At 34.8% G+C, this 19,359-nt stretch overlaps 1 protein-coding gene and 1 long non-coding RNA gene across 40 annotated transcripts in view; one reads left to right on the top strand and one right to left on the bottom strand.

The window, feature by feature from the left end:
* Nucleotides 1–250, bottom strand: part of LOC111774060 (uncharacterized) — a 90,836-nt gene extending 90,586 nt beyond the window's left edge. The window contains exon 1 of the long non-coding RNA XR_002808905.2: nt 31–250. This is a non-coding gene — a long non-coding RNA (uncharacterized lncRNA). The remainder of the gene's footprint in view (nt 1–30) is intronic.
* SOX5 (SRY-box transcription factor 5) overlaps nt 1–19,359 on the top strand; it is a 949,864-nt gene that overhangs the window by 541,986 nt on the left and 388,519 nt on the right. For 2 of the 39 annotated variants that reach the window (XM_070271046.1, XM_070271045.1), the window contains exon 1: nt 14,167–15,609. The exons of 35 other annotated variants lie outside the window; for them this stretch is intronic. In XM_070271046.1, the coding sequence (XP_070127147.1) occupies nt 15,572–15,609 (38 nt within the window). In that variant the 5' untranslated portion in view covers nt 14,167–15,571. Of the gene's footprint in view, nt 1–14,166; nt 15,610–19,359 lie in introns of those variants that run through there. 2 more of the 39 variants (XM_014740661.3, XM_014740660.3) reach the window with 2 other exon arrangements.

Below are 19,359 nucleotides of genomic sequence, written 5' to 3'. Positions count from 1 at the left end.
GGACAAGTTGATAGGCAGGGTGTCTCTCACCTCCAACAGGGCGGCGCAGGGCACCAGAGGGTGATTGGGCCTGCCCACTCTCACGGTTCAGGCCGCCGTGCATGCCACCAAGCCCCTGTTCTCGACACTGGACGTGGACAGGTTGCAAAGCCTCCACGACAACGGCAGTCAGCCAACAGCGCCTTCTTGGTGACACCTCTGCCCTGCGGTAGATAGTGTCGTGCGCAGGGCACGTCGCGGACGTCGATGCGCACGTCAGGCACGTTCCCTTCGTGCCTTGCCCGCGCTGGGGCTGCCGGGAACCGCTCTCGAGCCGCCCTTGGCCTGGTCCTGGCCATCGCCTTTGGGGAGGTGTGCGCCACCAGTGGCTTGTATTGCAAGTGTAGGTCTTTGCAAGCGCACCTTGCCAGCTTTCTGATATTATGGGTCACTGTCAAAGGTTCATTTCTCGAGGTGGGCCAAAACTTAGTGGAAGCGTGTAAATGTGCTTTTAATTTTATAGACATATAGATGCCCATATATGTGTATTTATATGAATGAGCATGCGTTTATATTGAAAATAATCAAATAAGGCCTTTTTTGCTCTATGTGAGGTGCTTGAAGTGTTTGAAAAACACTGAGGTGAATCGTTGTCCTGGGTTACCTAGTGTTTTTCATATATATTGTATATGTATATATTTTACATATGTATATGCATACGTACATCTCACTAATAAAGTATATGGCCAACAGTTAGGGAGATGCCCATTGTAATGCTGGACTTTACACATCTAGACTATTAACAGTTTTCTTTCAGAGTATATTATGTTAGCTTCATTTTCAAGGTTGGCCTAAAAGGAGATGTGAACATGTTATATCCTTCCAGACAATCTATATTGGGACCTCTATGCTAACAGGACAACTATGTATATTTCAAGGAAGCGTAAAATGCTTAATAACATAGGTATGTCTTTTCTGCCCCAGAAGTGGTGGCAAGGTAAATAAAGGGGATATTAAACGAATGTTTCTGAGGAATGCATGTGAATGGTGGGAAATAGGATGACAATTACAGTCATAGAGAATATTGAGAAAGTGGAAAAAAGGTTATAGGGAAAAAAGGACAAACATGATAAAATAAGACATTTGCAGTATACATTATAAAATATTTATAAGTATCTAGTTTAAATCTTTTAGGATTCCAATACTTATCTCCCATAATATATCTCCATGTACTTCTGCAGACATTTAGAATTAGTTTGGTGTGATGCTTTTCTAACTATGCTTTGAAGAGAGAGGTTTAGCAGAATACTCTTCGAGCTAAACTCTACTCCAGCTCCTGCCATATAAACTTATTGCTCTTCTTCAGTTTAATATTTCTATTCTCCCTAAGTTTTGTTTGTTTGGTTTTTGAGATAGTGTTGCAAGTTTAAAAAGTTTGAAGCCTACTGCTTTAGATTTTTATTAACCAGTTATAACTAGCTTATTACCAGCCTGGTTTTATTTACAGTATGCTTGTTTAAATAGTGTGCACTTTGGATGCAAAAACTACCCATTGAATAAAATTTATAGTCTTCTAACTTGTTGAACTTCATTCATGCATGCATGCGTGCATGCCAGACTTAGCATATATATAGTCAGTTGTAATCCTGTTGAACATATCTCTGAAAGCTCTCTGAGGTCAGGTCATGAAATTAACCAGTCTAGTTCTCCTTGGTACAGAGTTTTGCACTTACATGGGTATGTTACATTCAGAGATCAAGGACAATTCCTTGAATTCTGCATCTGCTTTTATAATTACTTAAATGTAGGTATGCAGACAGAACTGCATATGTGTGACAGAAAAGTGTGATTATAGTGTTTGACAGGAATTGTAGGAAAATAGAAATGAGATGAATTTATTGGTTTTGAAGTAATAGAACATAAGTAATGTCTCATTTGCAATTTTCATGACCAGTCGTATGCTCAGGCAGCATTTCCTGTTTTCTCCTGTGCTTCCTCAGCATGTTAATGGAGTAGCTTCCTATTTGTTTAATTGGCTTAAGAATTTATTTAAACATGTTTTAATTTAGAGGAGGTTATTTGCCCTTTTTTTTAAACTTAGATGCATCCATTAAAATGTCCTATATGTAATAGTACAGTTCCCTTTTAAAAGAATGTGCTTGCTTTCCTTAAACTGAAGAAGTGTGGGCATCTTTAACACGTGTCTTGGTATTTGTAGTTCCCCTGCCATGCTTCCAGAATATCAGAATGATAAGGGGAAATCGTTAGATTCTCTCCATTTAATTTAACAGTTTTAATTGGACAGGATCATTATTATATTTTCTTTTAGTGAATTGCGGGTTGCTTTCTCAGTGAATCAAACTGTTCAGGTTGCTTATGAGGTTCAGCCCTTGGCATAATGTCACTAATGATTTCTACAGGACCTTGAAATAAAGCAACAGGAAAATCTATCAACAAAGAGATGTAAATGGAATATTTTTAGATCAAAAATAAGATTCAGATCTTTGTACTGGAAGAAAAGGACAACAGTGGGCAATTGCATACTTGATCACTTTAAATGCAATCAAAATGGCAGTGACTGCCTAATTGCCAAAATAGCATCTGGTCACATGGAAAAATGGAATGGCACTTGTATTTGACCGGGATTATTGCCATTATGAAATTAATAAAGAAGTCCATTATGTTATAAAAGCAGTAGCTAGTCTATTATTTTTTCCTCAAAAACTTTAGACATTTTTAAAATTCAGCATTTTTTTCTCTCACTGGTGTATCTTTCCTAGAGTAGGCCTGCAGTTGATATTTTTCTCTTGCAGTTCCTAATGTGGAGATCCTATGTTGTTTCTAGTCTTTCTTATGGAAGGGAATAAAATATTTGTGTGGATATGTTCCTGGATGTGTGGTGTGTTTGTGCCCGAATTGTGTGTGTGTGTGTGTGTGTGTGTGTGTGTTTGCAAAGGGGTGGGAAAAGGGTGTAGAATTTACGGTTTCATTTTACCAGAGATGAACTCTGTTTTCCTAGTATTTTAAAACCATCTCTCACCAGTGATTGCCTAATTGTCAAAATCAATGACTTTTTAAATGGACCTCTTTTAAAAAAAATTGTCATTATGTTGTTAGTCCTTTCTTGAAATTATCCTTTCTAGTTTAGTGCTTTATTCACCTTATACAACAGCCTTTCGTACTTATGAAATAAAATGTACTTTTTCTAGGATATTTTTATACACTTCAGTGTAGTATTTCCATCTCTAAGTTGGAAACTTCTACTTAGGTGTTCTGCCATTATGTCAATTCAGTGTAACATCACTTTGCCCACAAAGAAAATCTCAACTTCCAAACTTCTGTTAATACCACCACTGTTGTCCATGGACTTTGACACACCACCGCATATTATTTCTTACACTTCAATCCTAGTCTACGTAAGTGTTCTTTGAGGAAATACTATTTAAACCTAGATGTGAAGATAATGATGGGGGAGCATGCCCCAGCCTTGGGAAACAGATTATGCAATGGCCTCGTGATACCAGTACACACAAACTTATGGGTCCTGAAGTCTCCTGATTTTTTCCTTCAGATAGAGAATGCCATGAGTGTCACAGAACTTTGAAATAGTCTGGAGGGTACGATAATGAACAAGATGAAGCATCTGTCTTTATACAGCTTAGAGTCCAGTGGTGGGAACTTACATTCTCCTAGGTGTTATTGGAGTCCCAAGAAAGATAACAGGTGAAGGATCAAGATAGGATTGTAATAGTGTCTGATTCTTCAACAAATTTTAAAGGATAAGTAGAAATTAGCCTGATACATTGGGGTAAGGGAGTGTGGGAGGTATTGCAGAAGGAATGTCCATTTCACACAAATGCATTGAAGGAAGAAAGAACAGGCTGTTTGCCAGCAGCTCTACCAGTCTGGTGTAGCTGGAGCATGAAGTTCATGGCATGTAGGGAGAGATGAGCCTGGATAAGGAGACCATGACAGAGCACAAAGACATGTTAAGGACATGTTAAGGACTTTTGATTTATAATAAGGTGATCATATCTTAAACTGGAGTTACATGCAAGCCTGTTTTATTTTTATTTATTATTAATTTGTTTTTTATTTTTATGAGGAAGATTGGCCCTGAGCTAGCATCTGTTGCCAGCCTTCCTCTTTTTGCTTGAGGAAGATTGTTGCTGAGTTAACATCTGTGTCAATCTCCCTCTATTTTATATGGGGTGCTGCCACAGTGTGGCTTGAGGAGCAGCACTGGGTCTGTACCTGGGATCTAAACCTGCAAACTCTGGCTGCCAAAGTGGGGTGCATGAACTTAACCACTACGCCACCAGGCCGGCCCCAAGCCTCTTTTAAAGAAAAAAATTAGATACTTTCAAGAATATTGTCACTGTGGTCTTTGAATTCCAGTTAAGGAAGCATTTATTTCAGAAACTAGCATCATAGTTTATGAAAATATCTTTAAGTTGAGAAGTATCATTAAAAATGAAAATTTTGGTCTTTCTAACAAGTAAAATACTTTTTAATAACAAAAAAATTACATATTAATTACAGGCCTATAAAGCTACATCTGTGTGGGGTCTCCTGATCTGAAATTTGAGAAATATTGTGTATAGTTGGTGGACAACCATTGGAACGGTTTTAGTTTAATTAGATGTGTATTTAAATAATTTAATTTATGTATATTTAAATTTTTTTAAAAAAGTAATGGATTCACATTCCAAATAAAGAAAAAATATAAAAAGCTAAAAGAGCATACAGCAAAAAGTTTTAATCTCATACCTATCTTTCATCTGTCCATTTTCCACCTCTCTCTGTCCCCACCATTATACCCATTTTTGTTTCATTTTCTTGGATGTCTTTCCAAAGTTTTCTTATGCACATGTAAGCAAAAAGAAGTATCTCTAATAAATTCCCAGAAGTGGAATTGCATTTGTAATTTTGGTAGATATTTGCAAATAGCTGTCCATAAGGGTTATATTGATACACATTTCTACTAGTAATGTGTAAGAGTGCCTGTTTCTATAAGTCGCAAACAGACTGCGTTAGTAAGCTTTTGCTATGTTAACAAACTCCACTTTTTCCATGGACTGCAATTTTTAAAAAAATTTTTTCTTGCTTGTGTTACTTGAGGGCTCTGGGTTTGCTGTGGGTTAGCAGCATGTTGGCTTGTTTGAACTGGGCTGGAGTCCATTTGGCTCCATGTCTCTTCTCATTCTAGAACCCAGATCGTGGACTAGCACTTATCTGGGATATGCTATTTTCATGGTGGAAGGCAGAAATAGGATAAGTTGGTTGAGTCCAATCAAATGTTCACACAGAAAACTCCATATTCCATTGGCCAAAGCAAGTAACATGTTTAAGACAAAGTCAGTGGGGTAGGAGGTAAAATAGCAAGGGAGAGAACAGACTATTTTTGAATGAATAATACAATCTGACATAAAATGTTAATCAAAGTTTTGATTTTTTTGCCAAGCTGATAGGTTAAAAAAAAGATTATCACATTGTATGTAGCTGTAAATTTCATTTTCATTAGAAGATGTTGGGCATCTTTCTTTTGTTTAAGAACCATTTCTATTTTTGAAGAAGTTATATTATTTTCCTGTTTTACTATTGGATTGTTGATGTTTTTCTCATAGATTTCAAGGAGGTCTTTACATATCATGAAGGCTAGCTCTTTTCTTTGATATGGGTTACATATATTTTTTTCCCAACTGGTTTCATGTCTTTTGATTTGTTTATGGTGCTTCTTGTCATTAAGAAGTTTTTGGTGTTTATATGGTTGGATTTATTAATCTTTTATGGCTTCTGAATTTTGATCCTTTGTTAGTAAGACTTCTCTACTTCAAGATTATATTAGAGTTTGCTCATGTTCCCTTCTGATAGATTTCTGGCTTTATTCTTTACATTTAAATCTTTATCCATTTGAAGTTTATATTCTTGTTTGCATTGGTCATGAGGTAATCATAGAGCATTTGTTGAATATCACCTATATCATTTACTAAGTAGCATATACTAAATCCCCCCTATGTGTTTAGTTTTTTCCCCCTATACTTTCTTTTCTATTCCTTTGGTCTTTCAGTCATTCAGTATACATTGTTGTAATCATTGAGATTCTATATTATGTTTTAATTTCTGGTAAGCTGAGCTCTGTTTTTTTTTCCCAGAGAGTCTTTCTGATTATTCTTGTTTGTTTATTTTTTCACATAAACTTTTGAATTAGCTTGTCTAATTCAAATTTGTCTAATTCCAGTTCTAATTTGAACTCATTAAATTTATACATTAATTTGGAAAGAAATGTTATTTTTATCATATTGATTTTACCTATCCAGGAACATGGTATGTCTTTCCATATCATGTTAAATGTTTCTTCAGGTAGGTCTTGTATGTGAATGAGTTTATTCTTCGATGTTTTATCTTTTGTGTTAGTAATGCTAATAGGATCTTTTCCCCCCATTATCTCTTGATAACTGGGTGTTATCCTATATGTGAAAGCTATTGATTTCTACGTATGAGTTTTGTTCCCCACCGTAATTGTGAATTCTCATAATGCTTCTGGGGTTTTCAGTTGATTCTCTAATCTATGCTTTATTAACACCAACAAACAATTCTAAATTCTTGAAGTTCAGAAAATGGTCATCTTATTTTAAAATCACTTGTTACTTAAACTCCCCGCAGAATTTTATTTGTTTTACTAAATAGTACTTTTATGATTTTATCTTGTACTGCAGAAAACTTTTGGAAGTAGCTTTCTTGTGTACTGGAATAGGCACTAGGTTTATGATTGGAAGCCTTGGGTTCAAATTATAGTTCTGCCTCTTACTAGCTGTGTAGTTGGAATTTAGTTAATTTTTGTCCCTATACTTTATTTACCTTTTCTGTGTCATGGAACTAATACCAGTAACTGAGACATTCCAGATTTGTTTTGAAAATTAAATGAATTAATCTGTGTAAAAATTGTAAATTTCTAGTTAGTAAGAACTTGATAAATTTTTTATTGGAACAGGCAAGAATGTCAGTATCTTGTACTAGATCACAATTCCTTGGGGAAAAAAAAGTTTATCTTTGCATTGTCAACTTTTATCAGAGTGCTCTGGCCAGAAAGCATGCTCATAAAAAAACATTACATGTATTGATTTTTTTTTTTTTAACTCAATACGTCAAGCAAAATTCAGAGTACACACTCAATACTAGAATAATGTTTTTTAAGTTAACTTGTTAATTAGGATTAAGACTAGTAGTCCACTTACAAAGACCGAATAAGTCTGAAGTTTGGTCCCTAAACCAGGAAGGACATGCATTGCCTTAGGTATATTTTTATTTTGTTAAAGATGTGCTTAGGATGCTGGCATATCTTAGAGATGCTTATAGTCTTGTAGTTCATGCTTTGACTTTAAGCAAGATTTAAAATTAAAAAGCTTTCGGATTACAGACCCATGATTTGTTTAGAGTTAGTTAACATTTAGGTCTTTTTAAATACTGTTGTACCATCTGATACCTAAATAGTTGTTCAACTTCAGGGAAATTTACAAATATCAATTTATGGGTTTTTTTAATTTATGAAAATATTTAGTATAAACAATAAAATATTCATATATATATGGCTTACAAGTGTAAATTAAAGATTCTATACACACTTATTGAGTGATTGTATGAATATATTCTTTTGGTAATGGCTATTTTCTTGCATTTTCATCCTGTGCATAGTCTGACAGAATTATTTTCTAAATTATGGCAGTAAGTCATTTTTGTTAACAATAACAAGAAAAAAAGAAGCTGTTTATTTGGCAGGAGTTCTACAGAGTGTCCACAAAATTCATTTTAAAAACTTGGTTTTCTTGAACACAGTTCGCCTGTCAGGATTTCTAACATTTCAACATTTTAGTTTGTCTTTGAGTTTCTCATTTGATGTTTTGAAAATTTGGATGAAGGCTGAATCCCTTGTATTTATTTCCCCCTACATGCCAGTCACTGCCATCACACGCTTATGATGTGTTCAATATACTAACAAACCACTTTTAATTCTCTCATTGAATTAGGTAATGGTAATAAACATAATTGTATTTAACAGAGAAAATGAAATTTGTGTCTTGAAAATTCAAGAACCCCAAATTTTCAGAATCTCAAATAGATGTATTTAGTAATAAAATTAGTTCTTTCAAAAACATGGTCATTTTTTTGTGACCAGTTAAGTTCTCCTTGTTGTTTTAACTTAATTGAGTTTAGCTGAATTAACTGTAATTAATAGAAGATTTATTTTCCTCATTACCTTATATTGATGTGCGAATGTACACTTATGACATACTTTAATGGATTAAAATAAACTACAAGGACTAGTCTTAAAACTTTTTTAAAAGGATATATAACTAGGATGCAACTGAGAAGGATAAGAAATTTTGTTTTGCAAATTACAAAGTAATTTATCAAAGAAGAGATTTTATGGCCAGAATTTGAGAGTCAAGAAATCTTAAAATTTGTTTTCCCTGAGGTGTTAAACACTTAGACAAGACTACATCACTAGTAAGGGAGGAATGGAGCCTCACTTAGAGCACAGGCCTCCTAACTTTCAGCTTTAGCCCCAATTCTTTCCCCTGTGCCGTTCTAGATGTAAGGAGACTGAACATTGTTAATAGGTAATATTTTCATTTACTATGAATAACAATTATTTGTCATCTGCTTAGTATTCATTTAAAGGAAAATACAGAGTATAGATAACTGTAATCAACTTAGAAATGAAGCTAAGTATTCAAATATTTTCATACTTTACTCAATTCTGGCTCTTATTCCTTCTTTGATTAGTTAATATCAAGAAATACATACAACATCTACAGGGGAAAATCTTCCCTGAAAAGATGTGTACTAAATATTTTACAGAAATTTTCTAATAAGTAAGAATCCAAGCCATGTGTAGCAATATTATGGTGTTACTTCTCACTTTGCTGCTGTCTCTAGGTAAGATGTGGGTGCAGCATGTTCTCTGTATTTCTTTCTAGGTTGAGAAATTACAATACAGAAAATCTGGTGGTGAAGAGCACGTTTTTAGGGTGTGGTCCCATTTGAATGTCTTCTCTTCTCGTGGGTTATATAGATCTTTTTCAATAGGAGTCTTCTGATTTTTTACCACGAGAGTGATTGGTTCATGTCTTCCCCATCCTCATGTACTGACAACATTAGACATCACCAGGAGAGATGATTGGGTAGTGAATAAAAAAATAAAAGTATAAATTCAGTTGGTCTTATCTCCCTAATAGACACCCTTTGCTCAAAATTATTCTTTCTGAAAGACAGAAATTCCATTGCAAAGTATTTACATGGGGACCAGAAAATAGACACTTGTATTTTCCCTGGCATTCCAAAAATTATAACCATATTAAGAGAATATTTATAAATTATTTTTAAAAAGAGAGCCAAATTATATGATGCGTAGTACTAATTCTGAGGTTTATTATCGACATAAATGGGATAAGGGTACTATTCTTTAACTGTTTTTAATTGTATAAAGAACCATCTTTTATATCAAGTTATTTGTGAGGATGGGGCAATCATCATTCAACCTAATGTTGTCCAAAGTTTGGACATTCACTTAGCATTGAGATGCTTATTAAGCACTTTCCTATACATTCGTTATTTATTGCTATTACGCTATCTTTGAGATAAATTAGCATTTCTTGCCTTTTGAGAACTTTAGAGGAAAGATGTCATTACTTTGTTGTTCCCCATCTTGGCACTTATTAGTTTTGGGACCTCTGACAGATTAATTCACTTCTTTTTGTAAGCCATGGTTCCCTCATTTGTAGTTGGGATAGTACCACTACATGTCATTTAGTTGTGTTGAATGTTAAATGAGATAGTTTATTTTATATGTATCACAGTGACTGTTAGAACGTCCCCTCAAAATGAAATGTATCATTTAAAAATTACCTCAAATTATTCTGAAGGAGATAAATAGTTAAGATATCAAACAGCGGGAGCTGTTACTGGGAATGGCATCATCTTTTTCAGAAAAATATGAGACTAGAGCTTCTAAGGTGAAGACATTCTTTTTTTTTTTTTTTTTTTTGAGGAAGATTAGCCATGAGCTAACTACTGCCAATCCTCCTCTTTTTGCTGAGGAAGACTGGCCCTGAGCTAACATCCATGCCCATCTTCCTCTACTTTATACATGGGACACCTACCACAGCATGGCTTTTGCCAAGTCATGCCATGTCTACATCCAGGATCCGAACCTGTGAACCTCGGACCGCTGAGAAGTGGAACGTGTGAACTTAACCACTGCCCCACTGGGCTGGCCCTGACTAAGGTGAACACATTCTTGAAGAATGTGTCCTTGAAGAACACTGGTTGGTCAAAAATGTGATGTGAGGACAATTCATACATATAGTCTAACTAACCAACTGACAGTACAGATAGTATGAGGGTAAAAAAGCCTTGAACTCATAGGCTATCATATACCAGTTCCCTGGCATGAATGTGTTATGAGGAATTGAATTTTAGGTCTTTAAAAAAGAAGACAGACTATTGAATTTCTTAGGTGTTTTTCTGAAGAGGTTCAATTACAAGACTCTAGTCTACTCTAAGTCAGAGTTTTAAGCTACACCTGGTAGGTCAGTGGTGAGCTCACTAGGCATTTGGTGAATGGCTCACAGATGTACATTGGTAGGACGTTCTTTTTTTTTGAAAGAGGGTGGGTTCACTTTTAATGTTTTTGTGACAAAGTAAATAATACAGGGAAAAAAAACAATAGGTGAACATTTTTTTAATGCCTATTGTGACAGGTTAAGTCAATATTAAGTTGGTATTGTCTGACACCGATTTGCTTTAAATTCATTGTGGTTATAATACTAAAAGTTTTATTTCTCAAAACTAAACATTCCAAATTCCATAAAATGTGCAAACTATAGCTTGATGGTAGGAATGTATATCAAATATTGAAGCATAATCTGTACCTATGAGTACACACTTTAATTTCAGTTATTAAAATAGAATATATTTAGCAATTCTGTCTTAAAACAGGAGAATGAAAATACTTCTTTTTAAAATTAAGAGAGAAGTATTAGAAATGCTTGCTTGAAACAAGGCCCGAAAGGGGTTAAATTTGGCAATAACTTGTTTATGATCTTAAAAGTTCCTGATATTCTCTTTGAGAATTTTCTAGCAGTGTTCACCAGCATATCTTATATTTCCTTAGCCTGTGTGAGTCTCCTTTTTATATTTGCAATGGAAACAACATGAGCTCAAAAGCGCACTTTTTCGATTCATTCCATTTTCCGTAATACTGCTGCAGGAGTGTCAAAGAGACTCATTAAATGAAAAATTGTTTTATGGAGTTTCTGTTGTAGTTTGTGCTCTCGTCTTCTCTGAAAATGTGTTTATATTTGTTTTTCTGTCTTTGTAGACCATTTATATATTTCTCACCAACTTAATTATTGTTCAATTAAGTTCTCAGCATCGCTTTTTGTTCATTTGCTTATTTATTATGGTTTTAAATTTTCTTACCATATTTACCTTACAGGTCTTAGATATGAAACAGTTGATTTGAATTTTGGTTATATATGTATTGTTTAATTAGATTTGTTACAAATTATTCTTGAATTCTTCTTTTAAGTTCCTGGTACTTAACATATTGGTAAGCATTTAATAGATGTTCAGTGAATGCTAAAGTGTGTCTTAATCTACATATATTATGAAACCTTCTGGAGATCTTCTTATAATAGTATAGCAAAATCACATTGGGATGTGAGTTATGATGTAGAGAATACCAGATATATAACCATTTGAATATCTTAAACTTTTCAGGTAATTGATAAAGAATATAGATTTACTTAACACATATTATGTGCTATAGTCGTTAACACATCTTTAATATTTAAACATTTTAACATTTAATATAGAATAAAAAGATTTATAATAGTAATTTACTATTAAATGTTGCAGTGATTGGATCAATTCAATTATTTAATAAAATTACCAATGACAGGATCTGAGGAGAAAATTTTGGAACTGCCTTCTCTTTTGCTGACATTCTAAAATCTTGCAGAAATGCTAATTTGCAATATAGAATCAAACGAAAGAAAACTTTTACGGCCAGAGAAGTACATTTAAAAGTATTTATTCCATTCAACCATCAAATACGGACTAACTTAGTGCCAATGAGGTTAGATCAAATTTAATTTCATTAACAATTATTTGAAAGCCTTTTAGATCACTTAAAAAGTGAGTACCATCTTGGGATTTTCATTCAGCTGTAAATTCTGGAGTGTTATTTTATTCTGTATTATGGTGTCACAAGTGAAATAATTTCTGGCTTCAACTAACAAATGGACCAAAAAGCAGTTGTATGACTTTAAATTCCTTTGCTCAAGTTTAGACACTGGGAAACTTAGGGATATACATACTCACTCTTTTCTGTGCTTCATAGGACCCAGGAGCTAATCTATGTGAACAAAATTCCTTATGGCCTTGGAGTTCCATTAGTTCAAATTATCATTATTAGAATGATCATTATTATATTTGTCAAATTTTCTGTCTAGTTCCTAGTCTATTTCAGTTCACTTAGCAAGGATGATTGTGCAAGAAATAATGTGGTTTTGAATGGCTACAGGAATGTTTATAGAAATATGTTGAGATCGTAAACTAACTTCCAAACCATTTAACATTTTCCTATATGTTCTTTGTGTTTATTTGGTATATATATACTTATACATACATATATTAAGTGTCTATGAAAACAAAACCGAAGACAAGGAAGATTCTGATATGAGCTGCTTTCCTTTATACTACAGTTGGCCTCAAACAATCATACTCTCTTTCTTACCTGCTCTGGTGACCTTCTGGATTAGAGTTTCAGAAGAGACACAACCAGAGGTAGGAGCTGTAGCAAGACAGCAGCTGGGACCATACGGATCTCAGCATCCTGCCTTATGGCCATTATCTTTGTTTCTATCTTTATGCTGCCACTCTGTCTCCTTCTTGTGCTCTCCCTGAATCCTCTGCTCACTGCCTCCTCCTCTTCCTGACTCCAGCTCCCATTGCCCCCCCATAACTTACCCTCCCTTCTTCATTTTTCTCTATTGATACAAGATGAAACAAGATTCCCTAATTAGGAAATTTTTTTAAAACTATTTTTTAAACTGTGTGTAGCCATGCAGCTACCATTCCCTGATGCCCATAGCCACTGTTAACAATAGAAAAAAATTATTTGTTGTGTACTTTATCAATTAGAGTGCATTAGATTGTACATCCCGTAAGGGTTGAAAAAATAGATATTTAAAATAAATGCAACAATTTTCTCATTTTTCTATGTAGGAATGGGTTGTTGTTGTCATAAAAAATAATTCGAGGCTAATGGTAAGAAAGAATAGTGAGTAATATCCTGTCCCCTTCCCCAACCGCCGAAAATGAAAACCATGTCGGCATCAAGTCATTTTTGCCACGTCCCTTGTTAACAGCTTTTTCAGGGTGGGTCATAATTCTGTATTTTGTTAGTGTCTTAACTCCATAGTGACATGCTTAAATCTTATTCCACGTTGATTCTGTAGTATATATCTGTTTATTTTTAGGATACCCTGTGAATGATGGGTCTCAGTATTAAGTTATCAACTTTGTAGAAAAATTTATAAGCTTTGAGTGAAGAATCAATTTATTAATGAGAAGGTTAATAACTGATTTTTCTATTTGGAATATGTGTATGGTGTCTCATTGTGTATGTCTAAAAAAGTAAACTTACTGTCTGCCTGTCGCCAGGAAAAAAAAAGTGGGACCTAATCAAACTGCCGTGGGGTCAACCCTTGTGGTTTTAAAGGCCCTTAATGTTGTCCAGCTGCAAAATAAAAGGAATTGGGAGGGGAAGTTGGAAGGAGTGGAGGGGGTTGGGGGGGAATGTGTGGAAAAGAACAGGGAGTCTGGCTTTTATTTTTTTTTTTTTCAAGTGAGTTCAGTGCCAGCCTGGACATTGGCTGTGCAGACTGTTGAGCCATTGTCTGCTCCATTTCCAGAATAGCCCCCAGTTAATCACTTCGGCTTTGAAGGGAATTTCCTCGTGGAATTCTCCACAGAAAATCTAATCAACTGACCTGCCCTCTCAACAATGGAAGGCTTTTTTTTCTCTCTTTCCCTTATTGGGGCGGGCTCTGTAATGTAGCCTTTTGTGCAGAATGAACCCTCCCAGTAGGAGTGGAGAGCGTGTGTGAGTGACTGTGTGTGTGTATGTGTGTGTGTGTGTGTGTGAAGAATGCACACTATCTCGTGTTGGTGAGTGTGTGCTTACTCCCTGACCAGATGCTGCAGTGCGCGGGGCAGCCACCAGCTCTGCATGCGTGTCTGTGTAAGTGTCTCTCTCTCTGTGTGTATGTGCCTCTGTCATTTCATGTCAAAGGTACATTACCTGATTACCTTCCTCGCCTGCCAGATTTTTATCTAGATAATTGGAACTGCTATGGAGGCTGAGCCTTGCCAGCCAGCTTAGGATCTGTAAAGCCATAGTTTGTCCACCTTGTTATCTGTGGCTGCCTGGGCAGAGGAAATTAAAGAGATCCACAGCCAGGGGAGCGCTTCCCACCTCTGACCTCCCCAGCAATCCTGACCAGGACAGTTTGTTAGTACCATCTTTTTGTTTTCAGTTTTTGGTTTGCTTTGGGTTTTTGTTCCCTCGTGTGTGTTATTTTGGCATGTGGATACCTATTCCCCTCCACATCGCACATCGTGTTTTATGGAGTTTGGAGCTGAGGAAACTTTGGTTGGGTTGCCAGGACGTTCGCACCACTTTGTGGAAAGCACGAGCTAACAGTGAGACCGACAGAGTGAGTGACAAGTTGTTTACAGGTTTCCTTGAAGGGGCCTCTGCTATATTTCAATCTGTCAAAGTTGCTTTTCTTCCCTCAGAACAATGCCTGATTGTTGTGTGTGTGTTTGTGTGTGTGTGTGACTGTGTGTGTGTATGTTTCCGTGTGCGCACGGAGAGAGCCTAGAAAGGGGTGAGAAGGAATAACAATTCTTTGTGTAAAAACGCTATTACTAACATTTAATTTTTTTGCTTTATTAGTTAGTAAATGCAGTTTAATTGAGCTTCTGTTAGTATACAGATTTCTCTTTTAATCAGCAGCAAATGCATTTAAAAAAATCATACTGTTTTTTGTGTGTGTGTGTGACTTTTATTATTTAGAGGAGAGAGAGTATAGGAGACGTGTTAAATGAGTTGACTTCTCACATTCGGTGATGTCTAGAAGAGAGAATTAAAAGGAAAGGACAGGCACCCTGAGGTTGTCTAGTGCCTTGCAGCCGGAGCGTGCGGCTCCGCGGAGGGGGGAGCGGCCAGACCCCGCTGCTGGAAGTGCGCTACCCCTTTAAGAGACTGGTCAAGGAGTCCTAGGAGAGGGAGGGGGGAGAGGGGGAGAGAGAGAGAGAGAGAGAGAGAGAGAGAGAGAGAGAGATTGAGAGAGAGAGAGAGATTGAGAGAGAGAGAGAGAGAGAGAGATTGAGAGAGAGAGAGAGAAGAGAAGAGAGAGAGAAAATCAATTGGTTTAGAAGGTTTGGACTCACTTGACAGGTTCAGTTGGAGACGATCATAGGTGGCTGCTGTGACAAAGGGAAATTGTGCTTTTCCAGCATGCTTACTGACCCTGATTTACCTCAGGAGTTTGAAAGGTGAGTACAGTTTTCCCCCCTAATATATTGAAGTACAACTCTCCCATTTTACAGTAGTCTCTGAATCAGTTGGAAGATGCTGCCCTAGAACGTGATTGTTAGAAAAGCTTTTAGCTAGTGCTTCTGCAAGCTTGTTAGCTGATTTTTGTCGTGATTGCCCAGACCAAATTGCACTGATTTGCAAAGTCTCCGAGATTTTTGCTAATGTTTTTAGGTTGCGTCCTCTAACAGGAAATTAAATGAACATTAAGCATCTCTCTCTCCTCCACTCGCTGCTTTTCTCTATGTCATTCACTCTTTTACTTTCTTCCTTCATTGATATTTTTCTCCCCTTCTACACCTTTTTAAATGCTTTTGTGCAGTGTTACCATTTTCAACATCTCTGTCTCGTAATTTCTGGGGTGACAGAAGGTTTTAGTGGTGGTTAAAACGGCGGCTATAAGCTCCTATTTGATCTTTCTGTGAAACTTTGGAAGCTGCTCAGGAAAGCACATGACCTTTTGTTGATATAAGAGAGCAGGTTTTTTTTTAAAAAAGAAAATTTAACATTACAGCAATCTATTAGCAGATTACGCTTGAAATGTCAAAAAAAAAAGGGAAATGAGGATGATCCCTTTCTAAGTTTTAGTGGCGACTTTTTGCGCTAGCTGTTTTAAGCTAAATTTTGATTTACTATATTTCTCCCTTTTGCTATGATGGGGATAAGTGTATTTGTAATTAAGTAGTTTCTTCTTAGAGAAATATGTGCAATATCCTTCCATTTGATGTTGTTGCAAGTAAAGCAGGGCTTTGAAAGAATTTTAGCCCTCTCCCTGTTCCTATAAGTACACACTGCAATTTTTAAATTTGAGTTCTTATCCCAGCATAAGTTCATTTTTTGGAACTATAAATAGAATTTTGTTTGCCATTAAAAAGAATTCAAACTTTGTATTCTGGATGGCGAATTTAAAAAAAAAAAAAAAAGCTAAAAAAAGCCAGGATGCATGATACCCAGGCTTTTTTTCATTTTCATGAAAGCTACCTTCTGTATAAACATTTGTTGTATCTGACTATGCAATGCAAGCTAGGTGCTAGACCAGCTGGTTAAAAATATGCTAAGTCAAGCTGTTCATCGCTCAAACGACTGAATTTGATATGAAAAGACGAAAAAAGAAAGGACAAAGATTAAAACATTCTAGAAATGAAGCAATGGAAGGGAAGAAGGGTACTGAGAATAAAATAATGCTTGAATGTGGTCACATATTAGAGAAGCCAATATCAGATCAGAGAAGAAAGTAAAATAGCCGCTATATATACTTTAATAGTTTTCTTTCTTTCATTTCCTCTTTTTTTTTTAATTAAGGTGCATCCTCACTAAATAATTCCAGTGAATGGTTGAGCTTTCTTAACAGTTTTGAATTAATTTTTTCAAAGTTCTGTATATTAACTCTTTAAAATAGTTAGCTTTTGTTTGCAAATATAGCCTGTTTCCTACCTAGATATTGAAATTATTTATATTGGAACATACTATTGCTTAATGTAGCAGTTTGTTAATATGCTACAGTAAGTTTTGTAGCATGCGCAGAGTAGCACTTAAATGATAATATTCTTCAACTCTGTATTTTTTGAAAATAAAACTCTGAGTCTGATTTGTAAGCCTGTTAACAGATTGTTCTTATAAAAGGTAGTTACACATTAACAGGTTGTAGCCTATTTCTCTATACAGGCAAGCTTTCCTGCTGTGAACTTTATTTGTATTTTTTCAATTATCTTTTTTTAAACTAAACTTTTCCCTTTCCTATTCTGATGCTCAAATCTCTTAACTATTTTTTTTCCTCCTCGTGAGAATTTCATTATTTTGTCACCCAGAGGCATGCTTTTCTAACTGGCTAATTAAATAAGCAAGTGATAATCAATCAATAGAGTTGTTAGTATAGACAGCATACTTGGAAATATTAGTAACTAAAATAATTTTGAAAAATGTCATACCATATAAAATTTCTTAATAATTTCCCCTGTGGTTGTAATTGGTAATACATACAAAAATCTCAGTATAAATCATTACTATTTGTTTACATTGAGTTCGTACGGATGAGTGTATCGATAGTCACTCACAGGGAGTAAATCACACAGACTCAATATTGAATATTTATAGTCTCCAAAGGAGGTATATATGCTATAATTATACTATCATATATAGTCAGCTTTTTTTGCCTTTTAAACTATTTGCAACTTTCATTGAATAAGTAGGTCGTATCTATTGAGTGTTAATTTTTATTCTATTTGCTCATCTGATATAGATAAGTTATTCACTCAAACTTAGAAATCTGAAAAGAAGATTTCTAAATGTCTTTATGAAATAGAGAATTTTGCTGTAGAGAATATAAATAAATTGCTTGGGATTCATGTATTTTGGAAGTTTTATGTGATCTTTTTTCTAATTTTATTGGTAGAGTCTTCCTTATCTTCTGTTATTCTTTCCAACCTGTAGACTATTTGGAACTTTAAGGAATATTCAAAACTTAAATACCAGGATCAAAATTTGGATTTAGATTTGTTATGTCTGTATTATCAGCCCCAGAAATGAACATGGTCAGTACTGTCAGGCTAACAAGCAGTTGTTAAATAATTCAGAAGTAGTAACATTTTCATCGTCTGTTAAAAAACGTTCAGGAGGTAAAGCAAATGGAACAGTGATTCTGAAAAGTAAAGAAGTTAAAATATTTTATTTTTATTTTCAGGAGTCCCTGTCATAACTGATTATGATTAATGAAAAACACAATTTTCAGGTGGGAGGTGAAAGGCAAAGTATGTTCTAAGGAATTATTTGTACTCAAAGTCTTTTACATCCTACTATTTAGAGGAAACTTAAATGGCAACTTGTTCTAAATGTTGGGAGCAGCATCATTAGAATGAATGCTTGAATTCTCCTAAAAATTTTTAAAAGAAGACAGTGAATTTATATATTTGAAAATAAATGGTAAGAAATTGTGTCTTAAGGTTTTTCCTTTCAGAATACCATCTATTTTTTATATTCCTAGAATAAAAATATGTAAAATATTTACCTTAAATATCAGTATTAGTTTGTTTCTAATGAATGAAAAAAAGCAATTTTTGATGCTATCAATTATATTGTGGTCTATTTCCTTTTTATTTATATTTATCCTATTTGATTGTAATGTAATAGTTTTATGACTAAGCTACTTGTTACACTTTCTAATTGCTTTATGTTAGAGACTTAATTAAAAAGGAAGTGTAAGGTGATTGATTAAGAAGACAGTCTGATAATGTCTAGAAAGAAAAAAAAAGTTGGGACTGAAGGTAGTGGGATGAAGCAAATTAAGCTTTTAGTATCACCTATATGATTCTTCTCTCAAAACGGGTGCAGACAACAGACTGCCTATTTTCTGCATTTTGAAGGGAGCACTACAAGAGTAAAACCTTCTGCAATAAAAATTTAACTTATTATTTACTTTATATTCCCATCAAATTTATTTGTGGTAACATTGATTAAAGAAATAATTTTTTCACATTAGTGAACTTTTCAGTGTTTTTCTGAAGAAAGAAATATACATCAGGTACTTTGGAAAACTAATTTGTAAAATTACCATGAAAAATTACCATTAGCAGACTGCAAGAATGTCTCTGACATTAGCGGTACTTTAATTACCTAAAGTTTGGCCATAGTAATAAAATATTTATTACCTGGACAGATTTATTCAGCTTAATTAGAAACTTATTTTTTTAACCATTGTGAGCATGAGTGATGAG

Source organism: Equus caballus, chromosome 6 (assembly GCF_041296265.1).
Source record: "Equus caballus isolate H_3958 breed thoroughbred chromosome 6, TB-T2T, whole genome shotgun sequence".
NCBI lineage: Eukaryota > Metazoa > Chordata > Mammalia > Perissodactyla > Equidae > Equus > Equus caballus.
This window is presented reverse-complemented; position numbering and strand designations above follow the sequence as displayed.